The sequence below is a fragment of the Anabrus simplex genome, chromosome 13, assembly GCF_040414725.1.
Source record: "Anabrus simplex isolate iqAnaSimp1 chromosome 13, ASM4041472v1, whole genome shotgun sequence".
In the NCBI taxonomy this organism is placed as follows: domain Eukaryota; kingdom Metazoa; phylum Arthropoda; class Insecta; order Orthoptera; family Tettigoniidae; genus Anabrus; species Anabrus simplex.
In genome coordinates this window covers 85,972,105-85,996,664 of record NC_090277.1, presented here as the reverse complement: position 1 = coordinate 85,996,664, position 24,560 = coordinate 85,972,105, and the positions used below count along the sequence as shown (strand labels likewise).

Sequence of the window (24,560 nt, the reverse complement as noted above, 5' to 3'; positions counted from 1 at the left end):
TGATGTTGAGGTAATCTGCCATTTGGATTACATCACCTACAAAAGCAAGGCAGTCGATGTTGAATCAATGTTGTTGTTGTTGTTATTATTATTGTTATTATTATTATCATCATCATCTGCCTCTGTGGCGTAGTAGTTAGTGTGATTAGCTGCCCCCGCCGGAGGCTTGGATTCGATTTCTGGCTCTGCCATGAAAGTTGAAAAGTGGTGCGAGGGCTGGAACAGGCTCCACTTAGCTTCTGGATGTCAACTGAGTAGAGTGAGGGAAAGGGGGCTTCGATTCCCACCTCAGCCATCCTCGAAGTGGTTGCCATGATTTCCCACTTCTTCTCTAGGCAAATGCCGGGATGGTACCTAACTTAAGGCCACGGCCGCTTCCTTCCCTCTTCCTTTTCTATCCCTTCCAATCTTCCCATCCCTCCACAAGGCCCCTGTTCAGCATAGCAGGTGAAGTCACCTGGGCGAGGTACTGCTCCTCCACAGTTGTATACCCCAACCCAAAGTCTCATGCTCTAGGACACTACCCTTGAGGTGGTAAAGGTGGGATCCCTTGCTGAGTCCAAGGAAAAAACCAACACTGGAGGGTAAACAGATTAATTAAGAAAGAAAGAAGATTATTATTATTATTATTATTATTATTATTATTATTATTATTATTATTATTATTATTATTATTATTATTATTATTATTATTATTCCATTTATTGCAACATCACTTTTTTTTTGGCTACTTGCTTTGTCGCACCGACGCAGATAGGTCTTATGGCGATGATGGGACAGGAAAGGCCTAGGAATGAGAAGGAAGTGGTCGTGGCTTTAATTAAGGTACAGCCCCAGCATTTGCCTGGTGTGAAAATGGGAAACCACTGAAAACCATTTATAGGCTGCCGACAGTGGGGTTCGAACCCACTATCTCCCGGATGCGTGCTCACAGCTGCGCGCTCCTAACCGCACGGCCAACTCGCCCGGTACCATCACTTTTAATGACGTATTGGACATAATGGCCAAATTTAACGGTCTCGTCTAAATCTTATATAAAAATTGCTTATTATGACATATCGTATAAAATGGCATATTTTTATCATATTTTCAGAGAAATGTATCAACTGTAATGTCCAATGTTGATTTTTGTTTGTTACGTATTTGGAGTTTGTTGACAACAATGTATTTTCAAACTCTTGTTTTCGGTAGATTTCAAATCAGTCTGCTTGTTTAATAGTCAAGGCAAGCATCGCTGTGAAGATGTCACAAAAGAAAAGGAAAGTGTTTATTATTGAAGAAAAATCACACATAATATGGCGATTAGAAAATGGGGAACAAACGTCAACATCGCGAAGAACTGACTGTATCATACTTAACGATTTATATAATTTGGAAGGACAGAGAGAAGATCTCATTTATTAGCCAAGACCGTTTGCAACATTATTGATCGACTTACATAGTCGCTACTTCTTCCCTCACTTATTATTTTATATTTTGCTGACATATTATTGCTATACGTACTGTGTAAACGTTAGGAGAAAAGTTCTTCTCAGTCCCACCCCACACATATAATATTTGTAACTTTATTCTGTTAATTAACCATGTAGGCGTGCAGCCTAAAACTTACAGATATGACATTTTTAGCAACAAATTGACAATCCCTTTGGAGTTGTTTATAACCAATTTTGACTGTATTGTTGTTCCACATCTTTCCTCTTTTTATTGTTATTCTGTGTGTTACACCTGTGTTTGCTGTTCAGTTCCAGGTGTAATCGGTACACTCCAAGCCTTGCAAGTTATTAACATCGTCTTGAAATGTCCTGGTATTCTGTCCGGCAGCTTGTTGCTCTTTGACGGCAGTGACCTGAAATTCCGAACTGTCCGGCTGAGAGCAAGGGATCCCAACTGTAGCGTGTGTGGGGAGAATCCTACAGTCTCAGCGCTCATAGATTACGAACAATTCTGCGGAGCCAGGGCAAACGATAAGGTAAGTGGCCGGAATAATAAATAACCTATGTATTTTATGCTCAACCAGTCATATGGAAGTGTTTCAGAGATCTGGGAGTGGCTGAATACCTCATAGGCTGCACCACAACTGTGTGGGAGGTGGCCATTCAGAATGGTTTAAATACCACACAGGGTTTTATTGTTTATAAATTTCATCTTCCGTATTGATAGATTCAATGTATAGACAAGAAATGTGTTTTTCCACCAATCAATACACAATACACGATCAATACACAGAAGATAGAAGAATGGAATCTAAGCAACATGAACTTTTAATAAGCATTTTAATGTGTTAAAACTTTTTAAGTGTTTTATATTGTGGCCATATGTTTTAATGTGTTCTGTATACTCATGTTCTAACTCATTGTAACTTTTTACCTTTGACTACAGATATTTTAACTTCATGCTACTGTATATTACATTTCCATCCCCCATTAGACATCCGGATGTCTAACACAATAACAACTTGTGAATTTATCTAATGGCTGGAAACTAATCATGTACTAGCTGATGATGGCCATTAAGGGCCGAAACTAGTACTAGTGTAATCTATTTACAATAAATCGTGTATTGATTGGTTGAAAAAACACATTTCTTGTCTATACATACCACACAGGGTGTCAAACAAGGAAGCGCGTTCCCACGATTGCTATTCGTTACTGTCAGGGACAGTATTCTTAAAAACCTGAAAAGAGAACAAGTTGGAGAACTACAAACATTGGTGTTTGCTGACGATGTAGTGATCTAGGGAGACACAGAGGTAGAAGTACAAACTAGATTGGATGAATGGGTAGCCAAGTTCAAACAATATCAGACAGTAGTGGCGATTGGGAATTAGAAATAGGAGGGGGGGAAAAAGAAAGTACAAACAACAAAAAGTACCTGGGTTGGTTAATAATTAAAGAATATAAAGGAACAAATTAGCTGATAAGGTAACAGGGCTTGTACAGATTGCTTTTTTTAAAAATAATTCCTATATGTCCTAGTTTCAGGCGGCTAAAAGGGAACAAAAATGTAGTGTTTTATCCATAAAGTTTGGGGGCAGGGGTGCCACTGGTATCAGATGAAAGAGCACAACAAAAACTGTTTCACTGAAAATGAGTAGGAAAGATAGTGGCTGCCACATTAAAGCTTGAAAAAATCCAATGTGTACAGGTATTCAAATATTATAACTGAAGCTCTCACAGTATTAAATTACACTCATATTCTTTTTGGGCTAAACCATGTGGAGTATATATTATATTTTTTATAATATACTCCACTCAGTTTAGCCCAAAAGGATCATGAAATATTCAAATACCTAGGCATGCTGTGAGAGGGAGAAGGTGATATAGATTTCAATTCCTATAGGGAACTTGCACCCTTAATCAGTCACTAAGAAGCCCACCTCCGTAGCGTAACGGTTAGTGTTATTAGCTGCAGTCCTCGGGGGCCCGGGTTCGATTCCCAGTACTGCCAGAAATTTAAGAATGGCAGGAGGGCTGGTATGTGGTTGAAATGGTATATGCAGCTCACCTCCACTGGAGGTGTGTCTGAAAATAGCTGTACTATGTACTTCAGGGCGAGGACACGAGTTTATTTTAGTCCCTAAGAAGAGCCGGAGTTTACTTGGGTGCAAGTATCACAACTCTTAAGAATATGAGTTTTAGTTTTGTCTCACATTCAGATAATTTTGCTAAACACCTGAGAAGAAACTGTATTGTTATTTTGCTGTAATGCATGATTTAATATTCCAATAATGGGAACGATAGTGTTATTATAATGTTCTTTTTGTTTTCTTTTAGGTCAGGCGGAATACTTTCATAAACATGTTTTTCGTGATAATCATGGAATTTTACATATACAAGAATATCATCCCCTCAAGCCACAAACTCATCCCTATTTTATGAGACAAAATATTCTGGAAATGAGGACCACTTATTTTTCTAAACTTCTAAAAACTGTGGGTGTTCTGTAGAAAAGAGTTCAGGACAACATGAGAATGCTGTGATATTGTTGACCTGTGTGCATGGTACATTTTTTTTTTTTAACATTTCAGGGAAAAGGGCAAAAAAGTTTTATTCTTATTTTTATTTAGAATGAATCATGGATTGTTAATAATTTGACTAGGGAAATGCTGACAAAGAGATGGTATGCGAGTCGCTGCTTTGGGAAGTGAATCTAGGAGGCATTATTTCCACTGTTGCTATTACAGTAGGTTTTATTCAGGATTTCCAACTAATGTTTTATGCTGGCACATCACAGGGCAACTGTTGTATCCAAATTTTCAGAGACAGTTCAGCTGGTAAGAGCCTCCGTGGCTCAGGCGGCAGTGCGCCGGCCTCTCACCTCTGGGTTCCGTGGTTTAAATCCCAATCACTCTGTGTGATATTTGTGCTGGACAAAGCGGAGGCAAAACAGGTTTTTCTGTGGGTACTCCAGTTTTGCTTGTCATCTTTCATTCCAGCGACACTCTCCGATATCATTTCATCTTTCAGTCATTAATCATTGCCCCAGAGGAATGCGACAGGCTTCGGTAGCTGGCACAATTCCTATCCTCTCTGCTAGATGGGGGCTTCATTCATTCCATTCCTGACCCGGTCGAATGACTAGAAACAGGCTGAGAATTTTCATTTCCAGTTCAGCTGGTAAGTGTTACCTCATCTGCTTTCGGCATCAGTCATCGTGTTGGACAACTCTTTCTATCATTGTAGACAGGTTGAAAAGATTCCTACCAGATACGATAATAAACGTGACATATCCCACCAGCTATAAAGACGTGGAATAGGGTGTTATATTGTGAGGAAACCTGTTGCGTACAGCTTAATATCCACCAGCAAACCTTCTGAAAAAATGTTCATGATAGATGTATTGGCAGCTAAAAAATAATGCTCAGTTCTCATCCACTACCGTACAACTGTGATCTCAACCCCCTAGAACTGATGATGTCAAGACTGAAAAGGGTATCATGAGAACATAATGTGGCAGGAGACATGTTGTTTCATTAACATACGGTAAAGACTACCAGTCTGTTCTCTGAGGTTACTGCATCTTACTAGGAATGCTACTGCAGGCATGTGCAGGAATAGGAATATTGGAGAAAGAATTGTATCATGGAAGTAGCAGATTATGACATGATTGTCAATATGAATGATGACTTCGACCCTGAAGATGATTTGGCTTCAGGTGACTCTTAAACAGATGCTAGCGAATAAAGTTTTGATACGTAAGGTATTTACATTTTTTGTTATTAGGTCATGATTTTGCCCAAAACAAACAGTCATTATGATGTTTGCTTTAATTGTTTCCCTACAGCTATTTTTCTTAGTTTCAAATTTGTTTTCATTGCTAGGCAGAAATGTGAAGTCTCTCCAGTGAGATATTTTGTTCTACAGATGGCAGCATTGCCTTAGGTATGACGTCAACTTCGTCTCATCTTCTTCTACCACCTCGGCTTCTAGAGCTCTTTAAAATGGATGTGCACACATCTTTCCTCACAAGTGAGTTTACGGAGGTGGAAAGCTGTTTCAGTGCATCTGGCCCAGTATTTTAGGGCTTCTTTCTCTGACACATACCCCGCCAAGATACTTCAAATGAATACGTTTGATTTTTCCTTACTTGGTATCAACAGTACTGTAGAGTTATGACAGGCATTACTACCTCAAGTGTTTTTAAGGAAATTTGGAGATTTTCAGTGTCTTATTCTTCTTATTAACTATTGCAATTATTATTATTATTATTATTATTATTATTATTATTATTATTATTATTATTATTATTATTATTATTATTATTATTATTATTATTATTATAAAATATTATTGTAGTTTTCTTTATTTTTTCAGGATCACAGTGTTCAATTACTCGATGCTTCACAGAGAATTTCAGCTTCCGACTACAAAGACATCAACAACAACGACATTCCACACATCCTTATTGACGTGAGATCTCCAATGGAATTTGAGATATGTCATTTAGATGGTTCTTTGAACATTCCCTTGGCCAGTCTGGCTAAAGAAGAATGTGTGCAGAAGTTGAAGGAAGTTATCAAGGAGAGAAGGAATATGAAGGAGTCTGATTTTCCAGGTAAATACCCTCCTAACTTTCATTTCCAAAGTCCATCAATGTTGATATTGTTTGGATAGATGTAATACCCTGTTTTCTGATACACTTCTTGGCACTACTTTAGACCTAACATAGAAGTAATCAGACTAGTTTTAAAGTATTAGTAGAAAATTATATCACTCTCTGTGAAAGAAGGAGCAAGGACATGATGGATAATACACTTCATCAGAGAGTAACAAAAAGGAACAAACAATGTAGGCTAGAGAGACAGGAAAATGAAAAGGGACATACAACAGGTTAAACACAATGGCAAGTCAGTAGAAGAAGAAACAGAAAGTGGGGACAAGAACAAACATGAAAACAAAAGGCAAGGACAGTCTCCACACCTTCATACTTTGACAGGAACTGATGAGGAGAGAGTCCACCAACAAGTATGGCATTGTTTAAAGATGTGGAGATTGTCCTTATCATTTTGAGTTTTCTTTCTATTTTTCCCTCTGACTAGTCATTATGTTTATATTATTATGTGTTCTTTCTCATATTCCTATCTGTCTATCCATGATTTGGGTTGTTACTTGTAATAGGATATAAAACAATAATACATAAAACAATTATTATTGTTTTATTTATTTACTGGGGGTGCTTGGTATGTCTTACTCTCACGGTATTTCTCTCCAGATAGTATTAAGTCATATGGTAACCAAGTTTGGTTGAATGTTTGCCTGTAGTCACTGTCGTTTTTTAATTGTTTAACTTCATTAGTATCTTTAAATAAAGATATTGCTACCAGGTGAGATGGCCATGCAGTTAGGGGCGCGCAGCTGTGAGCTTGGATCCAGGAGATAGTGGGTTCGAACCGCCACTGTCGACAACCCTGAGGATGGTTTTCCATGTTTTCCCACTTTCACGCCAGGCAAATGCAGGGGCTGTACCTTAATTAAGGCCACAGCCGTTCCCTTCCCACTCCTAGGCCTTTTCTGTTCCATCATCCCCATAAGACCTCTCTGTGTCGGTGCAACGTAAATCAAGTTGTTAAAAAAAGAAAAAACGATATTGCTCACCTTATATGTGGACAACCCGCTAGATACAGAATGTATTGCGGGCTAGGGTAAGCCTTCGCCTGCAATTATTGGAGGGATCAATTAATGATTTGATTTTAGGGTTACTCAAAGTTGATGTATGAATGCCTGATGATTCACCAGCAGGTAATTCCGGAGAGAATAAAACAAAAATGGAGCAAATCGGTCCAGTAGAATGGACGGACTGGACAAAGCTGTTTTTAGTAAACATTTTTAATTTATAGATTATTTGCCAGTCAGCCAACTAGGGACCACGATAAGTTTCATTATATATTCTGGTGTTTGTTCAATTTTCGATTGATCCAGTAGGTTTTCATTAGTTTGCTGTGTCGAGCACGGCATTCATCCAACCACTATGCATTAGTTGTCCATTTCTCATCTCGGAAGTCCCAGAAGTCACGTTACTTGTTCAGGAAATTGTTGTTTTTGGTTTTGAGTCAAAATGGTTAAAAATGCGCTTTGTCCATCAAGAATCGACCATGCGTCGTAAGTGACCGCAGAAGCGAGCCCTGCATTTGCGCATTGTGTCCATGATTTTCTTTTATTATTATTATTATTATTATTATTATGTCACTAATTTGTTCCTGTTCTGCTGTGTGTTTGTTAATCATATTCTTCTCTACATACGTAATTCTAGTTCTCCATTTTCTTCTTACCCAGCTTCAGTTCTTGTCTGTTTATGATGTATAATCATCAATGGTTTTCATTTTGTTTTTATAGTGAAACTGAGTAATTGGCAATAACCTATTGCACATATAGTTCACTAGGAACCTTTCATCCCCTACATATTACGATGAAATCTCAGTGAAAGTTGTGCAGGACAAAGCAGAGAAGAACAGTGTGTTCATTGGTTGAAGTTAATGAAATATTAAAATAATTATTGATGCTACTTTTCTTCTTTTTTCTTTCAGTTTATACTATTTGTCGTCGAGGCAATGATTCCCAGAAGGCAGCAGTGAAACTGATGGAGCATTTGAGTGATACTGGAGTACAAGTAAAAGACATTAAAGGTGGCTTACACAGCTGGGCTGAAACGGTTGATCAAACATTTCCTGTTTATTAACAAACAAGTGGTGAAATAAAGTAGTGGAAGGTGAGGCTTTAGAAATGTTACAGGTTTTGTTAGTTTTGATATTAGATGACTTAGTTTCCCCCATGCCTTGTAGCATGTCAGGCAACAATATTCTTCCAGCGAATCCTGTCAGCTGCCAGACCTTCGACTTGATCTGAGCCAACATCCATCAATTCAAGATCTTTTTGGAACGTTTGGTGACAGGTATTATGTGACCATGCTCTTTTCCTACATCTGTCAGGTGGTATTCACACCAGTGTTGACTTCGAGACTTTTGCATCGCCCATCCGCAAAACATGCCCCACAAATTGTAACAGTCATAACAAGACCACTTCTTCGTAAAACTTCCTCATTAAGAACATGGTCACAGTAGCTTATTTCAAAGTACCACCTTAGACACTGTTGATGAAAAGTGAGTCCATGTGTTAATTTTACTGACATCTTCCAGGCTTCACATGAACATAAGGCTGTCGACAGAACAAGAGTCGTATAGAGTCTTAGCCACAAATAGCATTTTCTGCACACCGTGCAGTTCCCCAAAACAGAATCCTGTGCAGCAACCTGAAATAATGTTCTGTGCAGGCTGCATGGTATCCTAAACTGCATGCTGCACAGTAGCGTAGAATAGCATCTGTGTAGTAGTCTAATTTATCATACTCCAAAGGCACGTAAGTTAAGCATTCTGTGCAGTAACCCAACTTAGCATTGTAATTAGGCTGGTCAGTTGACGAATTTAGCGTTTCACACAAGGCGTGATGTAAATGAACTTAACGTTTTGCGCAGTAGCCCACTTTAGCATTCTGAACAGGCTGCACAGTATCCCAGTTTAACATTTTGTCCAGGCTGTGCAGTAATCCAATTAAGTGTTCTGCACAGACATCTGCAGTAGATGTTTAGCATTCTGCACAGGCTCTACAGCAGCCCAATCGAATGTTCTAATCAGGTGGCACAGTTGACTAATTTAGTGTTCTTCACAGACATGCCCAGTTGCCCAATTTACCATTCCACACAGACATGTGGAGTTGCCTGGTTTAGCATTCTGTACAGACTTACACATTAAACCAGTTTAGCATTATGTGTGGTAGCATTCTAAGCTGGCTGCACGGTAGCTGAATTTAGTGTTCTGAATAGACTGAGCAGTAGCCTAATTTAGTGTACCACGCAGTTGCCAATTTAAAGTTTTGTGCATACATGTGCAGTAGCCTCTTTGAAGTTTAACTCAGACATGCACAATAGCCTCGATGGCACCACTGCCACTACCTCTCAGCTGTCAGTTAACATTACATTTCTGTAAGTGACATCAATTTTTTTTATCTTTCTTCATTTCCTCAACCCAGAGGTTGGTGGACTTGTAGATTCCTTCCCTCTATGGCCAGTCTCTTCGCTTTACAGTGTTCTCCTACTGCCTTGATCTCTCTCTCTCTCTCTCTCTCTCTCTCTCTCGCATATGTCCTATTTTTTTGCTCGAGCAAAGTCGTGAACCATCTTGAATGACGCAGTAGGTGACCTATCATATCTTTTCTTCTTTTCAGCAGATTCCTCCTTTCACCTACTCGAGTTAGTACATCTTTGTTAGTCACTCTCTATATCCATTGAACCTTCACCCTTATGCAGCAGCAATTTTTTTTCCTTACACTGTGATATTCAACTTTAGTCCAAATCTAAGGAAATACTTAATAGTTTACTACAATTTACTCCTTGAATCATTGTTTCCACTTACTTGTGCTAGGATCCTCACTTTCATCTATCCTATCCGACCTCTCTTGGTCAACTCTTGTTATTTTCCGACCCCGACACTATTAGGCTTGCGAGGGCTAGGGAGTCTTTCATTTTCATGCCATTTGTGGCCCTTGTCTTTCTTTGGCTGATATCTTCATTTTTTGAAGTGTCAGGTCCCTTCCATTTTTTCCCTCTGATTAGTGTTAGAGCATTGTTGCCTAGTTGTACTTCCTCTTAAAATAATAATCACCACCACCACCACCACATAAATGAGTTTGATTGGCTATTAAGCCTGCATATTTCCTTTACTGTAATACCATATTTATTTAGAGTCTTTAGAGCAATACACAAAATAGTTTTACACAAGAAGTTATTTTAGTACATTTAAACAGTTTTGTATCAGTCTCCTCCTGCATTATCACAGCTGACTGGTCACATGACTAAGTGCCTCATGGAGTTCAAGGCTGCGCAGCATTTCAATATTGTTATACAGCAACTGTCTGAAATACAAAATATTTTTTGTTCTAATACCAACTGACTTTTAAAAAGTATTTAATATAACTAATAAAAATTCATTTCTTCCTATTTTAGTCTCTCTCGTTACGCCAATAACGAATCGTACACGGCTGCACTTCGTACTGATGTCTCGCTGCTCTCACTCCTTTTCTGCAGCATATTCTGACACATTCAACTTGAAGGATGCCGTAAAACTTGTTTTCTAGCTCATTTTCACTCCTGGTTGTGTACTGGACGCCTCTTAGTTCACACTACACGTGGGACGCAGGGCTCGGAAACTGGAAGGTCATTAAGAAATTTTCGGTAATACCAAAGCCAATGCATGTGAATGTGTTTTGTAGTGGGTCTTCATGTACTTAGGTCTGTTAGATGCTGTTGCACAATTTGAGCGTGAACATCCTAGACAGGAAGCACGAAAAGTCAGAGGCATAAACAATGCCAGGCTCAGCCATGACCTCCACCCTCTGTAAAGTGCAGCCAATGTGGTCGTATGTTTCATGCCAGAATTGTTCTCCTCAGCAGACGTGCCAACTTTCAAAGTAAAAAACCAGGAGATTATTTTACGGCATATCCCGACATAACACCAATATAGTTGGTCCGTTATTGGACATTATAAATTTCCCTATGGGAATCAACATCTATATCATATCCCAACATGTTACGACACATCATTTATGACATAACTTTGAAGAATATCAACACATTATACAAATCAATTATGTAATTTCTCTTATTAATCAATTCATTCATTTATAAATACTGAAATACTGCATGTATCTGAGCTTTAGAACACATGACTCTTCATTGTAACTGCCTTAGGCCTCCCCATACATTCCTGAACTAGATTTATGCTCCAGGCCTTGGCCTTGCTGAATGGGTTTTAAGATATTTTTTTTCCCAAATTCTTTTTCGGGAATATTTGATCTGAATTGAGTTTTTGTCCTTGTAAATATGCTAAAATATTGTCTCACAGTCGGCATTGCTATGTGGAAATGATAAAATAAAATGCATTCCGTCATATTTAAGAACACCACCAGCTGATTGCTTCGGTCTTGCCAGTGGCAACTGAACATGAATTCTTTCCAGCTACTTAGAGAACAAGGGAAAAACCTTTAAAGAACGTGGAAAAGCCTGGGATTTTCAAAAAATACAGGAATATAAATCTGTTCTCAAAATCAGGAAATAAGTCTGTGATCAGGAGAGAGGGAGGAAGGACCAAAAATAGGGAATCTCTTGCAAACGGGAGAGTTGGCATGTCTGCCTTAGCCATTGAGGCCATCTGCATCCATGAATTCAAATATTGGAAGAATCACAGGAGAGAGATGAATACTCAGATGGAGCATCAGCTGCCACTGCTGACTTAGATCTATTCATTCATCATCTTAGTGTTGTCCAGAAGGAGCAGGTTCCACTTTTTTGAATATTCGATCACCACTTCACTCAGTTCTGGGCATCATGTGGATGAATGCTGCAGATTATCAGATCCTTTTTGAAAAAGTCCTGCCATCGTTGCTTAGGTCTGCCACATGGCCATTGTCGGCAAGGTGATATGATGCATTGGCAAATGTTCTACGTGCTGCCCGTAAGATGTGGCCAAAACATCAGTCACCGTACTCACATTTTATCTTGAATGGGGGCGATACCAAACTGCTGCCTGAAAGTGTTGTTTGGGATGTGATCCTGGAACCACCTGTGGGTGGGGGAGGCAGAATAACACCCACGGTATCCCCTGCCTTTCGTAAGAGGTGACTAAAAAGGGCCCAGGAGCTCTCAACATTGGAGCATAATTTGGTGATAGTAGGGCATGTAGCTGAGTCTTGGCATTGCTTCCACTTACTTGTGCCAGGCTCCTCACTTTCATCTCTCCTATCCGATCTCTCTTGGTCAACACTTCTTTTCCTACCCCGGCGGTATTAGGTTTTGCGAGGTCTAGGGAGTCTTTCAATTTCTTGCCCTTTGTGGCCCTTGTTTTCTTTGCCTCTATCTTCATTTTCAAAGTGTCGAATCCCTTCCATTTTTTCTCTCTAATTAGCGTTACATAGAAGATTCCTCTTCTTCCTCTTAAAACAATTATCACCACCACCACCACCACCACCACCACCACCACCACCACCACCACCACCACCACCACCACCACCACCGTGATCCTGGAGGGAGATACCCATTGTCCTGCGAACCATGTGCATTTCCGTGCATGAAATCAATTTTCATTAGTTTTGGTTGCGGGCCAGCACTCCATGCCATATAACGCCACTAGGCGTACAACGGTTCGGTAGATATTTGACTTCAGGTGGACTGGCATTCTGTGGTCACATGAAGTACCTGTAACTTCCCTCCACTTTGACCATGTTGCTCTGACTCGCGCTCTAACATCACTGTTGTTTCCACCCTCGTTCTGCAGGTAATATCTCGGGTATCTGAACAAGTTAGCTTTGTGGACATCTAACACCTCTAACTTGGATGGAACCATCAGTCGGACTTGTTGCCAAACACTCTGTTTTCACAGTGTTAAGATGAAGTCCAAATTGCAAAAGGCAACCGGGCCACATTTGTACTTGGGTCTAAGTGTATGTAAAATACTGACTGTATTATGTATATAATAATAATAATAATAATAATAATAATAATAATAATAATAATAATATAACAGAGCCCGAGGCCATTGTCCTTTAGAAATTGTTGCTCTATACATAATAAATTACAATTCACAGTCCCACCTATAGGCAGCAATAAGCATTGTTAATGTCCTATAAAGGGCATTATTTACTCTTGTGAGTTCCTATTTCCTGCTGGAACATGGATATCACATTAAAGACCTGATTTGAAAATATTAATTTTGTGCCTCATAATTGCATCATAAGGGTTCAATAACCTCCTCCAGCACCACATCTTACAAGACTCTAGATTTTTATTTTCTGTAGTTCTTATTGTCCAAGTTTCAGAGGCGTAAGGGGCTAAACTCCGAACAAAACTTGTCTTCTTAAATAATGCTTTCTTGGCCTGCACTTAACCCGTTAGTTCCCAACCTATGAAAAAAACTTAATATTATGAAAAATATTTATTTTCCCATGCATTTATATCTTAATTAAGGTACATGATCAGTTTTCAGAAAAAGAAGAAATTTACAACCATAGAAACAATATGTTCCCGAATGGGAACAATGGGACAAAGCACATGTACAGTATGTTCTTACAAGCCACTTGTGGTACTTTGGTGAACAATGAATACATATGGACATACTACATTATGGTGTTCCCCTTGCATAGTTTCCATCGTTCCTGATGTCCTGCTTAGTTCAAATGATGTCCACGCCCTTTCTTGGGAACGAAGGAAAGGGAACCACTGGGCCCAGATTTTGGGCCAATTTGACTGTAAATGAACGTGCCATTAACAACGTGTCTTGTGAATTGAAGCTAATCCATCTTCATGTCAGATTCAAGAGTGGTCCAGATTCTCGAACTCTCAAAATATTGACCATGTTCATGAGAATAGGTCAGTACCATTTATGGGAAGTAATTACTGCGTTGTATAGAGATACGAACCTAACAACCAAGTCCACGCCACCCATGTGCTTATTGTACTTGTTTATTAGGCGAGGCTGTTCAACTTAAATATGCTGCTTCTGTCTGTGGCTGTATCTCTTGGCTTGATTAGTTGGGTACACTATCATACTTTGTCGCTAGACAAACCACCTGGTATTTGTATAACAATGATGATGATGATGATGATGATGATGATGATCACTACTCACTATGGTAGTGTCCTCACATCAGTCAGTGCTCATATTAAGGAAAATGAAAATCCACAGCCTGTTTCCAGTCATTCGACCAGGTCAGGAATGAAATGAATGAAGGCCCCCATCTAGCGGCAAGGGTAGGAATTGTGCTGGCTGCTGAAGCCTGTCACATTCTTCTGGGGCAATGATTAATGACTGATAGATGAAATGAAATTGGAGAGAGTTGCTGGAATGAAAGATAACAGGTAAAACTGGAGTACCCAGACAAAAACCTGTCCCGCCTCTACTTTGTCCAGCACAAATCTCACACAGAGTGACCGGGACTTGAACCACGGAACCCAGAGGTGAGAGGCCGGTACGCTGCCGCGTGAGCCGTGGAAGCTCCAAGCTCATATGAAGGAATGCCATCAAAAATAATGACTGTTGTCCTGACTTCTTTGATTAAAGTAACTACCTAATGCCACTCGCAATATTGGCAGATTTGATATTCTTTGTTCCCATTGTTCCCAATTGGAAACAATAAAAATTTAGCTATTTTTATCCATGAACACTCTTGTGGCACTTAAGTTTAATTCTATTTATAAAGAAGACTACATAGGACTAAACTACCACAATATCAACTATATACAATGTAATTATTTTGACTTTAACTTGAAAATATGGCAGAACGACATAGCAGAGAAAAATTATCAACATTTGAGGTTACATTTCACTACTTCCGGTTGTCAGGAAAGCGGGAATAATCATACCACCAGTTGACCACAACCTTTCTCTCCGTTTGAGAGAATCATAGTCGAAGTCGCACACTTCAAATTTTCTGTATTAAAAAAAATATTTCCAAATGGGAACTATTGGGTTAATGTCAACTGTACTTCTGCCATCCAATGTTATAGAGCTCCCCAGGTATATGAAAGTAGATCTTCATTAAGAGTTACAAGAATCAAACTGGGTATACTTATTTAATTGCCTAAAAAAATGTAAGGAAGGCATGCAGAAAAGCCTATTTTGCTCTAAAATATAAGAAGCATGGCACTAATAAACACTAAAACATAGGTGGGGAAAAAACATTTTATTTTTAATGGGATAAAATACTTTTTTCATACATTATAAGTCTTTACTGTAGGTACTAATTTGCACAACAAGAATTATGACTTCAAGAAATATTCTTCGTAAAAACTGTGCGTCAAGTTTGGAAGAAATTTTAAATGTGATTTGTTGTTTCTTATACCCCTGATAATGAACTAAGGAAGATTAATAGTTGATATTATGCATGTATTTTTCCCTAGTTGTTGGTAGTCTTGTAACAAATTGTTCCTCAGATATGAACCTCCAAATGGGTCTTACAGGTATCCTTAAGTCAGCTTCCTGACTGGAATACGTATTCATTACTCAGTTCCAGACCACCCACTAAGAGAACCTCTGCTTCAACTAAGAATGGCCCTCTACAAAAATGGTCAAGCATCTTATAGCTATACAGTAGGATCCCAATTTGATTTAACAGGAACACTTCTTCAGTTGGTCAGATTTGTAGTGCACATCAGGTAAGCTGCGCAACTTCTCCGCTGCCTGCTCTGCTGTCAGGTCGCGCTGGCTCTGTGCAAGCATTTCATATCTGGAAAGAAAACACAAATAGAAATATATCAGAGAAAAGCATAGATCATGGATATGTTTTTGTGGGTTTAGAAGATGAGAAAGCGAGTACAGACTTGTTGCTTGTTCCCCTCTTAGTAACTTTTTACGACAAGCAGGTGTACAGAAAATGCACCCTTTCACTCCACCCACAGGGGAGTTGAAGAGTCACAGCTCCTGAAAAGCTTATTTCTACTTTGTATCTTCCTAGGAGGGTAAGCATCAACAGTGATTGAGGGACCACCTTCATAGATCTTCAGTCTCTATGCAGGAAGTGTGAAACAGGAAAAGGGAATAATAATAATAATAATAATAATAATAATAATAATACACTGACTGACAGAGCAAATGCAACACCAAGAAGGAGTGGTCAGAACTTTATGCCAATTGCAGGGTAGACTGACGTCACTGAGGTATGCTCATGATGTGAAATGCGCCGCTGTGCTGCGCACGTAGCGAACGATAAATGGGACACGGCGTTGGCGAATGGCCCACTTCGTACCGTGATTTCTCAGCCGACAGTCATTGTAGAACGTGTTGTCGTGTGCCACAGGACACGTGTATAGCTAAGAATGCCAGGCCGCCGTCAACGGAGGCATTTCCAGCAGACAGACGACTTTACGAGGGGTATGGTGATCGGGCTGAGAAGGGCAGGTTGATTTAAAGATAAAAATTTCATTGTTCCGTATTGAAATTATTGATGTTAAAAATCGCAGCCGATACCCATAGGGATGTGTCCACGGTGCAGCGCCTGTGGCGAAGATGGTTGGCGCAGGGACATGTGGCACGTGCGAGGGGTCCAGGCGCAGCCCGAGTGACGTCAGCACGCGAGGATCGGCGCATCCGCCGCCAAGCGGTGGCAGCCCCGCACGCCACGTCAACCGCCATTCTTCAGCATTTGCAAGACACCCCGGCTGTTCCAATATCGACCAGAACAATTTCCCGTCGATTGGTTGAAGGAGGCCTGCACTCCCGGCGTCCGCTCAGAAGACTACCATTGACTCCACAGCATAGGCGTGCACGCCTGGCATGGTGCCGGGCTAGAGCGACTTGGATGAGGGAATGGCGGAACATCGTGTTCTCCGATGAGTCACGCTTCTGTTCTGTCAGTGATAGTCACCGCAGACGAGTGTGGCATCGGCGTGGAGAAAGGTCAAATCCGGCAGTAACTGTGGAGCGCCCTACCGCTAGACAACGCGGCATCATGGTTTGGGGCGCTATTGCGTATGATTCCACGTCACCTCTAGTGCGTATTCAAGGCACGTTAAATGCCCACCGCTACGTGCAGCATGTGCTGCGGCCGGTGGCACTCCCGTACCTTCAGGGGCTGCCCAATGCTCTGTTTCAGCAGGATAATGCCCGCCCACACACTGCTCGCATCTCCCAACAGACTCTACGAGGTGTACAGATGCTTCCGTGGCCAGCGTACTCTCCGGATCTCTCACCAATCGAACACGTGTGGGATCTCATTGGACGCCGTTTGCAAACTCTGCCCCAGCCTCGTACGGACGACCAACAGTGGCAAATGGTTGACAGAGAATGGAGAACCATCCCTCAGGACACCATCCGCACTCTTATTGACTCTGTACCTCGACGTGTTTCTGCGTGCATCGCCGCTCGCGGTGGTCCTACATCCTACTGAGTCGATGCCGTGCGCATTGTGTAACCTGCATATCGGTTTGAAATAAACATCAATTATTCTTCCGTGCCGACTCTGTTTTTTCCCCAACTTTCATCCCTTTCGAACCACTCCTCCTTGGTGTTGCATTTGCTCTGTCAGTCAGTGTAATAATAATAATTAAAGGAAAGAAAAAAGAAACATATACAATATAACTCAGAATAAAGAAAATTGTCCTAATGCATCAATAAAAACAAATTTAGTAAAACTTAAGTGATACACAAAATGAAATAACAAAACAGAAAAACACAATTCATGTATTTACAATTCCATGCTTGAATTGTACCGACAACAAAATAATTATTGTAGAGGGTGGATCTGTGATTTGATACTTTGACGGTTAGGTTAGCTGCAGCTCTGGTCGGGATGTTGTGAATGGTTGAGAGCAACTGGCAAAGAATCTGTTAGGTAAGAGGGTGTCTGCTTGTACAGTATATTATTTTGCAGAGTAGAAGCAGCAGATGATGCTGGAGTTATATGATGACATTTAGGAATGTTAGTTAAAAGTGGACGCAAGCATTCTGAGCTCTCTGGCATCTATTAGAGAGGGTGCCACAGAGGCAACAGTAGTCAAAAGGCTGTAAAAGAATAGGAACACAGGACAAGAAGAGAATGAGTCCGACAAAGGAATGTAAATGTGACAGTATAGGAAGACATGCTGATAAGATCATCATCATCATCATTTCCCGTTTTCCCGCCAATAGCGGGTGGGGGCAAATATGGTTTTTCTCCACCATTCCTCATCCAACACAGTGTTCCAGTCTGAGTTCTGTTCTCCTATGCTGTTCTTCACAGAGTCCATACATCATAATTATGGTCTTCTTGTCCTCTCTTCCCCACCATTTGACTTTCCAGTGCTTGTCTTGGCAGTCTTTCTTCTTTCATCCACTTGACATCTCCAAACCACCTCAATCTGTTCTGTTCCGGCTTGTCATTTAGTGTTTGCACATTTAGCTCTCTTCGCATGTCTTCATTTCTCACTTTGTCCCTCCTTGTCTTCTGTGCCACTCCTTAGGAATTTCATTTCAGCTGCCAGTACTCTACTCTCATCTCTCTAAGTCATTGTCCAGGATATATCATTACTGGTAAAACATATCCCTTGAACATTACTTCTTTAGCCTTCTTAGGTACTTCTCTATTCCATATTAATCTCCATACCTGGTGGTAAAAGGCACTCCCCAGTTGTATTCCTCTACTAATTTCCACATCCAGTCTTCCATTTTCTGTCAGTTCACTTCCCAAGTATTTAAAGTGTTCTACTATTTCTAGTTCCTTGTCTCCAATATTGATAGCTCCTTTGCCTTTTTTTACTTCCTGTTCTCATCACCATTGTCCACTCCTTCCAGTACATTTAGCTGTTGTTATGTCTCCTCATCTTCTCCCCAGATCACATCATAATCATCCACAAATATCGCTGCATTCTTTCCCTTCTATAATATTCTCTTGCTGCCTTTACGATGTCATCCATCACAATTACAAACAGTAAAGGCCAAGCCCTGAAGATGCTTTTCCGTGGTTTTCCATTTTCACACCAGGCCTTAATTAAGGCCATGGCTGCTTCCTCCCAACTTCTAGCTCTTTCCTACCCCATCATCGCTATAATACCTATCTGCATTGGTGCGACATAAATCCAATTATGTCAAAAACATATCAGATGTAAGGCCTTTCAGGCGTTTTGCTCTATTAACCAGCATTTCATCTGAGGTCTGACACCAGACTCATCCGAGTGGGATGTGTCAGACCCTACCCACTGATGCTGGGGTGTATGCAGGTGAACTTATCAGAAGCCCCCACAAGAGGCACAGTCTGACAACTGCATACGGGAGACAAATCTCCACAATGAAACCATTGCCCGCCTAGCAATTCCGAATGGAAAATTCCAAATTCCCATGGAGGGAATTAGATATTGGCTCTATTGGTGAAAAATATCTAATTCCCTCCATGGGAATTTGGAATTTTCCATAAATGCAATTGTAAAATTTTTTTAAAAAAATGACAGTTCTAGCCCTTCTGGCAAGCAACTCAATGTTGAAAACATTCTAGGGATATGAGCTACGAATGTTACGCGAATAAAATACAATAAAGTATGAGAATATATTCTTTATTTACTCCTAAAAATTACAATCCTTTTCTTGATCATTGTTATCTGGTTGATTAGATTAGCAGTTTGCCTTTTTCTACCACTACGAGCGCTAACGTGAGTCAATGCCGAGTTTCACTTTAGTCCTTATAACTACATTTGATGTGGATATTTTTCAAATAATCAAAAAACGCCCGAGGGTATTGAACCAAACAACACAGGAAGAATTATGCGAATAAGTTAATTTGGCTAGGATTTTAATTTTTTTAAAAATGAATTAAGAAACAAGCAATTTTAGGCTGTTTTTCTGGAACTGCATTTAGGCCGGAACTTATTTTTGAAATTTGTCATTTTAGTTTGATAGAGCTATCCAAGACTCACAATTTGAAACCTTTCCGGGGCCCTTTAGCCCTTCAACTTTTGGCACAATTGAGGAATTACATGTTATAAACCTCATTTTAGGTCCGTATTGAAAATTTACAGTTCAACAACAATAAAGGTGTTTTAATTTGTTCCACCTATTCAATACTTTTATTTTCACTTATAGTGGTTACATAAATAGACTCTTAGTTAAATGGGACATGTTTCGCCCTCAATTAAGGGCATCTTCAGCCTAAAAGTAAACATCAAGAATACAACTAATATTAAAAGTGAAAGCTAAAAGTTTAGCCAGTTATTAAAATTCAGAACATAAAAATGTGAAAAATGATACAATATAATATAAAGATGCTAATAGAAAACTGTCTATGATTAAACTATAATCTTGTCGGAGACTAAAACTTCTTCCATTAAAATTCTAATTAAAAAGTTCATTTAAAATATTAGTGGAAAACCAAAGTGGTAATAATATAAAGCCAACAACATGAGGGCGTGAACACAAGCATAAGCATGATTGTCATAAATACAATCTTTCCAAGGCTGCTGATGAAATTCATCAGCATAAAGTGAGACAGAAGCATCTGTTGAAAAATTGAAAAATAAAAGTATTGAATAGGTGGAACAAATTAAAACACCTTTATTGTTGTTGAACAATTGAGGAAATTGCTTTATTTTACACTTTTTGCAGTATGGGAACCCTTACTTTGCTAAGAACATTTTCAACATTAAAGTTTAAAAAAATACTTGAAGTGCTCTGCATGTTCCATTTTCGTATTCCCTACTTGACATTCAGTCCTCTACGGATTTTTCCCAACAGTCATCATTTTAGTCTTGTAAATGCTAGCCAAATGTGCTGCTTAAGACTGAGCCAATAGCAGAAGACTTATGGCAGGGGCAAGCCAGACATAAGGCTGAATAAACAACTTGCTAAAATTCATTTGCTCTCAAGATATTAGATTTCAAGCTTTCAGCACAATCTGCCATTAAGACCAAGTCCTGAAGGAAAAAATCTCAAGCAGTTACAACCATTTCCTATATCTTGGAAGACAATAAAAAGTCACATCAGGAGGACATACTCACCCCACCATAAACTTCTTCACTGTCGCTGAGCGCAGCAATGGTGGGAAGTAGATACCATGAAACACCCAGTGGTTCATATCTTCAGATATTCTCGATCCGGTTGGTGCACCTGGAACATGATCACATAGCTGGCAATGGTCGTCAGGAAAAGGATTGTTTTCTAGACTCAGTGACATGCCTGACCAGTAAGGACATGCAAAATATGAAGTTATTTTTCACCCAAAAGTATTGCAAATTTACACAGACATTGTATTAGAGTGACATCAAAATATTTAAACACATTCACCAGAAAAAACTGAAATTCAGTCACCAATGTTAGTATGGTTGAGAAAGGAGATGTCTGTATAGTAGAACTCCATTTATCCAAATTATAGTCACCTGAATCGCCAAATATCCAGACTACCAAGGCTCCATGACATCCTCACCCTCCAACAGGTCACTCAACTCACTTTCATTTCAATTTTATGTTTGGTGTGAGTATTACTATAGGTAAACTACAGTAAAGAAAGAGAGAGAGAGGAGGGGGGGGGGGGAGGAGGGGGGGGGGGAGAGAGAGAGAGAGAGAGAGAGAGAGAGAGAAATAAGAAAGGAACACATATACAGTAAAACCTCGTTAAGACGTTTCTTCAGGGGACAACAAAAATGAACGTGTTAAGCAAAAAAACGTACTACTGAATAAACCCATAAAAACTATCCAACAGGGATATGGAAACACTAGATACAATTTTTTCTGACATGAAGGCATTTTACTTCGTGTATCTGCGGATACTGTACAGTGAAAACTATATCTATCATTTCTCATACTAACATTATTAAAAAGTATTAAAAGGTGTGAAAAACACAAGAGAACAAATACGAAAATATTTTCTGCTGGAGCTTATAAAATAACAAGTGCACTGAACGGTGTGAGAAACACCAAACAATAAATATGAACACTATGCAGGGGGGCCAATACAAATATCCCAGTATTATTGCAGATCACACTCTTTCAAAAACAAATGTTAGTAGAAGCCTTTTATTTCAGAGCAGTGGGTTTTAAAACATTATTTTCTGGTCACACCCTTAGACAATGAATTGGACGTTATACTCAGCCATGTGCGACTGCGACAAATGACTTTGGCCGCCATTTTGAAAAACTTTGACTATGTCGAATCAATCGAGTCGAAACTTGAAGGTGTGAGTTCAACATTTGCAACCTCTGCATGCTTAACGATACGGATGCCATCTACTTTCTGAAAGATTTTAATGTTTTCTTCATTAGAAAGGAATTTTACTTTTTCCGTATCCATACCTAGGCTATCGCAAGACAAATATGCACCGCACTAGTCAATTTCACACAATTATGTTCCTAATCCAGATTTACGCTACTGTATCACGTGAAAAAACTTCAATTGTACCACTCAACACAAAATACATTTCTAACTTCTGAATGGAATACGAAACACAACCACAAATAGACTCACTGTGTTATTCAGCAATCTTGCTGCTAACTGGCAAGCAAAATTGAACATTCCCGAGGCTACCAGCTTGCTCCTCGAACGTGCAACTTATCCTGTGAAGTTTACGAATTTAAGGCCTTTTCCCGTAATCATGCACCTGTGGCGATGGATCTTACCTGAGTTGGAAATCACGTTTGTTTCACAAGGGATGACTAACAACATTTTCAGGGCTGGGAAAAATGTGATCATACTAAGCGGTAATAGCGAAAATTCATGACACGATAAGCGAGGTATTTTTATATAATAATAATTCTTCTTGCGTTCCGGCCTTCTAAGGACCACGTTACAATTTCAATTGTTCCTCCTTAGTTCTTTCCTTTTCTTCCAGTATTCTTTCATTGTTTCACTGTGTTTCTTTTTCCTGTCTTCAGTCCACTTTGTGCCTGTTTTCTTTTCCTTCCTCCCTTGGAATCCTTCCATTTGTAAGACTTTCTTCCTAAAAATCTTTCTTTCCAATAATTCTTCTCGTATGTTGTTCCTTTCCAGGTCTTTCTTGACTTCTTGAATCCAGGTGGTAGTTGATTTCTTTTCCCAAAGGTACTTGAAGATTCGTTTAGTTAGTCTATTGTCATCCATTCTGTAAATGTGTCCAAGAAATAGCAATCTCCTTTTTCTTATTGTTTCTGATATGTTTTCTACGTTCTGGTAAATTTCATTGTTACTTCTTAATTTCCAAAACTCTGCAATTCTTGGAGGACCTAATATTTTCCTTATAATTCTTCTTTCTAATATTTCTAATTTATCAAGCTTGTAGTTCAGTGCTAGACATTCGCTGGCATAAAGGCATTCTGGTTTCACTACTGTGTTGTAGTGCTTTATTTTAAGTTTCCTTGATAAGCACTTTTTGTTGTAAGTATTCTTAGTTATACCGTATGCTCTTTCCATCTTTTGTATCCTCTCCTCTATAGCAGATTTTTCTAAACCATTTTCTTGAATTGTCTCACCCAAATATTTGAATTTCTTTACCTTTTCTATTCGACCAATATCCGTTGCTAAAAACTTTGGGGCACTTTTTATATTCGTCAAAAATTTTGTTTTCTCGGCAGAGATTCTCAAGCCTGTCATGTTGGCTGTCTTTTCAAGGAGATTGACTTGCATTGCTGCATCTGTAAGGCTTTCTGAAAGTATGGCAAAGTCATCTGCAAATGCTAGGCAATTTATTGCAACACCTTTGCTCTTCTTCCCCAGCATGAGTGGCAATATTTTATATTCTTTCAGTTTTTCATTCCAAATTCTTACAATTTTCTCCATGACACAATTGAAAAGGAGTGGAGATAGACCATCGCCCTGCCTGACACCTGTATTTATTTTGAAAGGTCGAGATACTTCACCCATAAATTTTACTTTCGAGATAGTGTCTGTAAGTGTTTCACGAATTAGGTTTGCCAATTTAGTTTTAACTCCAAATTCACGGATTACTTTATCTAGGGTTTCCCTATCAACAGAGTCAAAGGCTTTTTTAAAGTCAATAAATGTTACAACTATGTCTTTGGAGTTTATTAATCTGTGTCGAATTATAGATTTTAGGTTGAAAATCTGTTCGGAGCAAGATCTTTCTTCTCTAAATCCACCTTGATATTCACCCAATTGACTGTCCAGTGTCGATTTTACTCTATTTAGTAGTATTGTTGAGAATATCTTGTAAGCAACTGGCAAGAGAGATATACCTCTGTAGTTGTTGACATTCTGCTTGTTACCCTTCTTGTGTAATGGGTGTATTAGAGCCACTTTCCAATCCTCTGGGATCTTTTCTGTTTCCCAAATTTCTTCAAAGATTATTTGTAGATCTTCTATAATTTTTGGTTCAGCCCATTTTAAAAGTTCAGCTGTTATGGAGTCTTCCCCACTAGCTTTGTTATTTTTAAGATTTTTTATTGCTTCCTTTATTTCTTCCGCTGTTGGAGGTGAATCAGCTTCTAGATTTTCCTGAATTTCTGAAAATTCTAATTTATGATTTGGCTCAGGGCAGTTCAGCAGGTGTTCGAAGTGTTTTGCCAGAATCTCACAATTCTCGGCATTGTTAAGGCCAATATTACCATTTGCATCTCTGAAGCAAATGCT

At 39.4% G+C, this 24,560-nt stretch overlaps 2 protein-coding genes across 5 annotated transcripts in view; one reads left to right on the top strand and one right to left on the bottom strand.

Moving 5' to 3' along the window:
* The window catches only part of Uba4 (Ubiquitin-like activating enzyme 4), a 46,575-nt gene that overhangs the window by 18,694 nt on the left and 3,321 nt on the right, over positions 1-24,560 (top strand). The window contains exons 6-8 of the mRNA XM_067157393.2: positions 1,743-1,969; positions 5,814-6,054; positions 8,024-8,205. Coding sequence (XP_067013494.2) covers positions 1,743-1,969; positions 5,814-6,054; positions 8,024-8,175 — 620 coding nt within the window. The 3' untranslated portion in view covers positions 8,176-8,205. The remainder of the gene's footprint in view (positions 1-1,742; positions 1,970-5,813; positions 6,055-8,023; positions 8,206-24,560) is intronic.
* Positions 15,210-24,560, bottom strand: part of Galt (Galactose-1-phosphate uridylyltransferase) — a 38,281-nt gene continuing 28,930 nt past the window's right edge. For all 4 annotated transcript variants that reach the window (XM_067157394.2, XM_068230186.1, XM_068230187.1 and 1 more), the window contains exons 6-7: positions 21,001-21,109; positions 15,210-15,767 (exon numbers count right to left, since the gene is read on the bottom strand). In XM_067157394.2, coding sequence (XP_067013495.1) covers positions 15,650-15,767; positions 21,001-21,109 — 227 coding nt within the window. In that variant the 3' untranslated portion in view covers positions 15,210-15,649. The remainder of the gene's footprint in view (positions 15,768-21,000; positions 21,110-24,560) is intronic.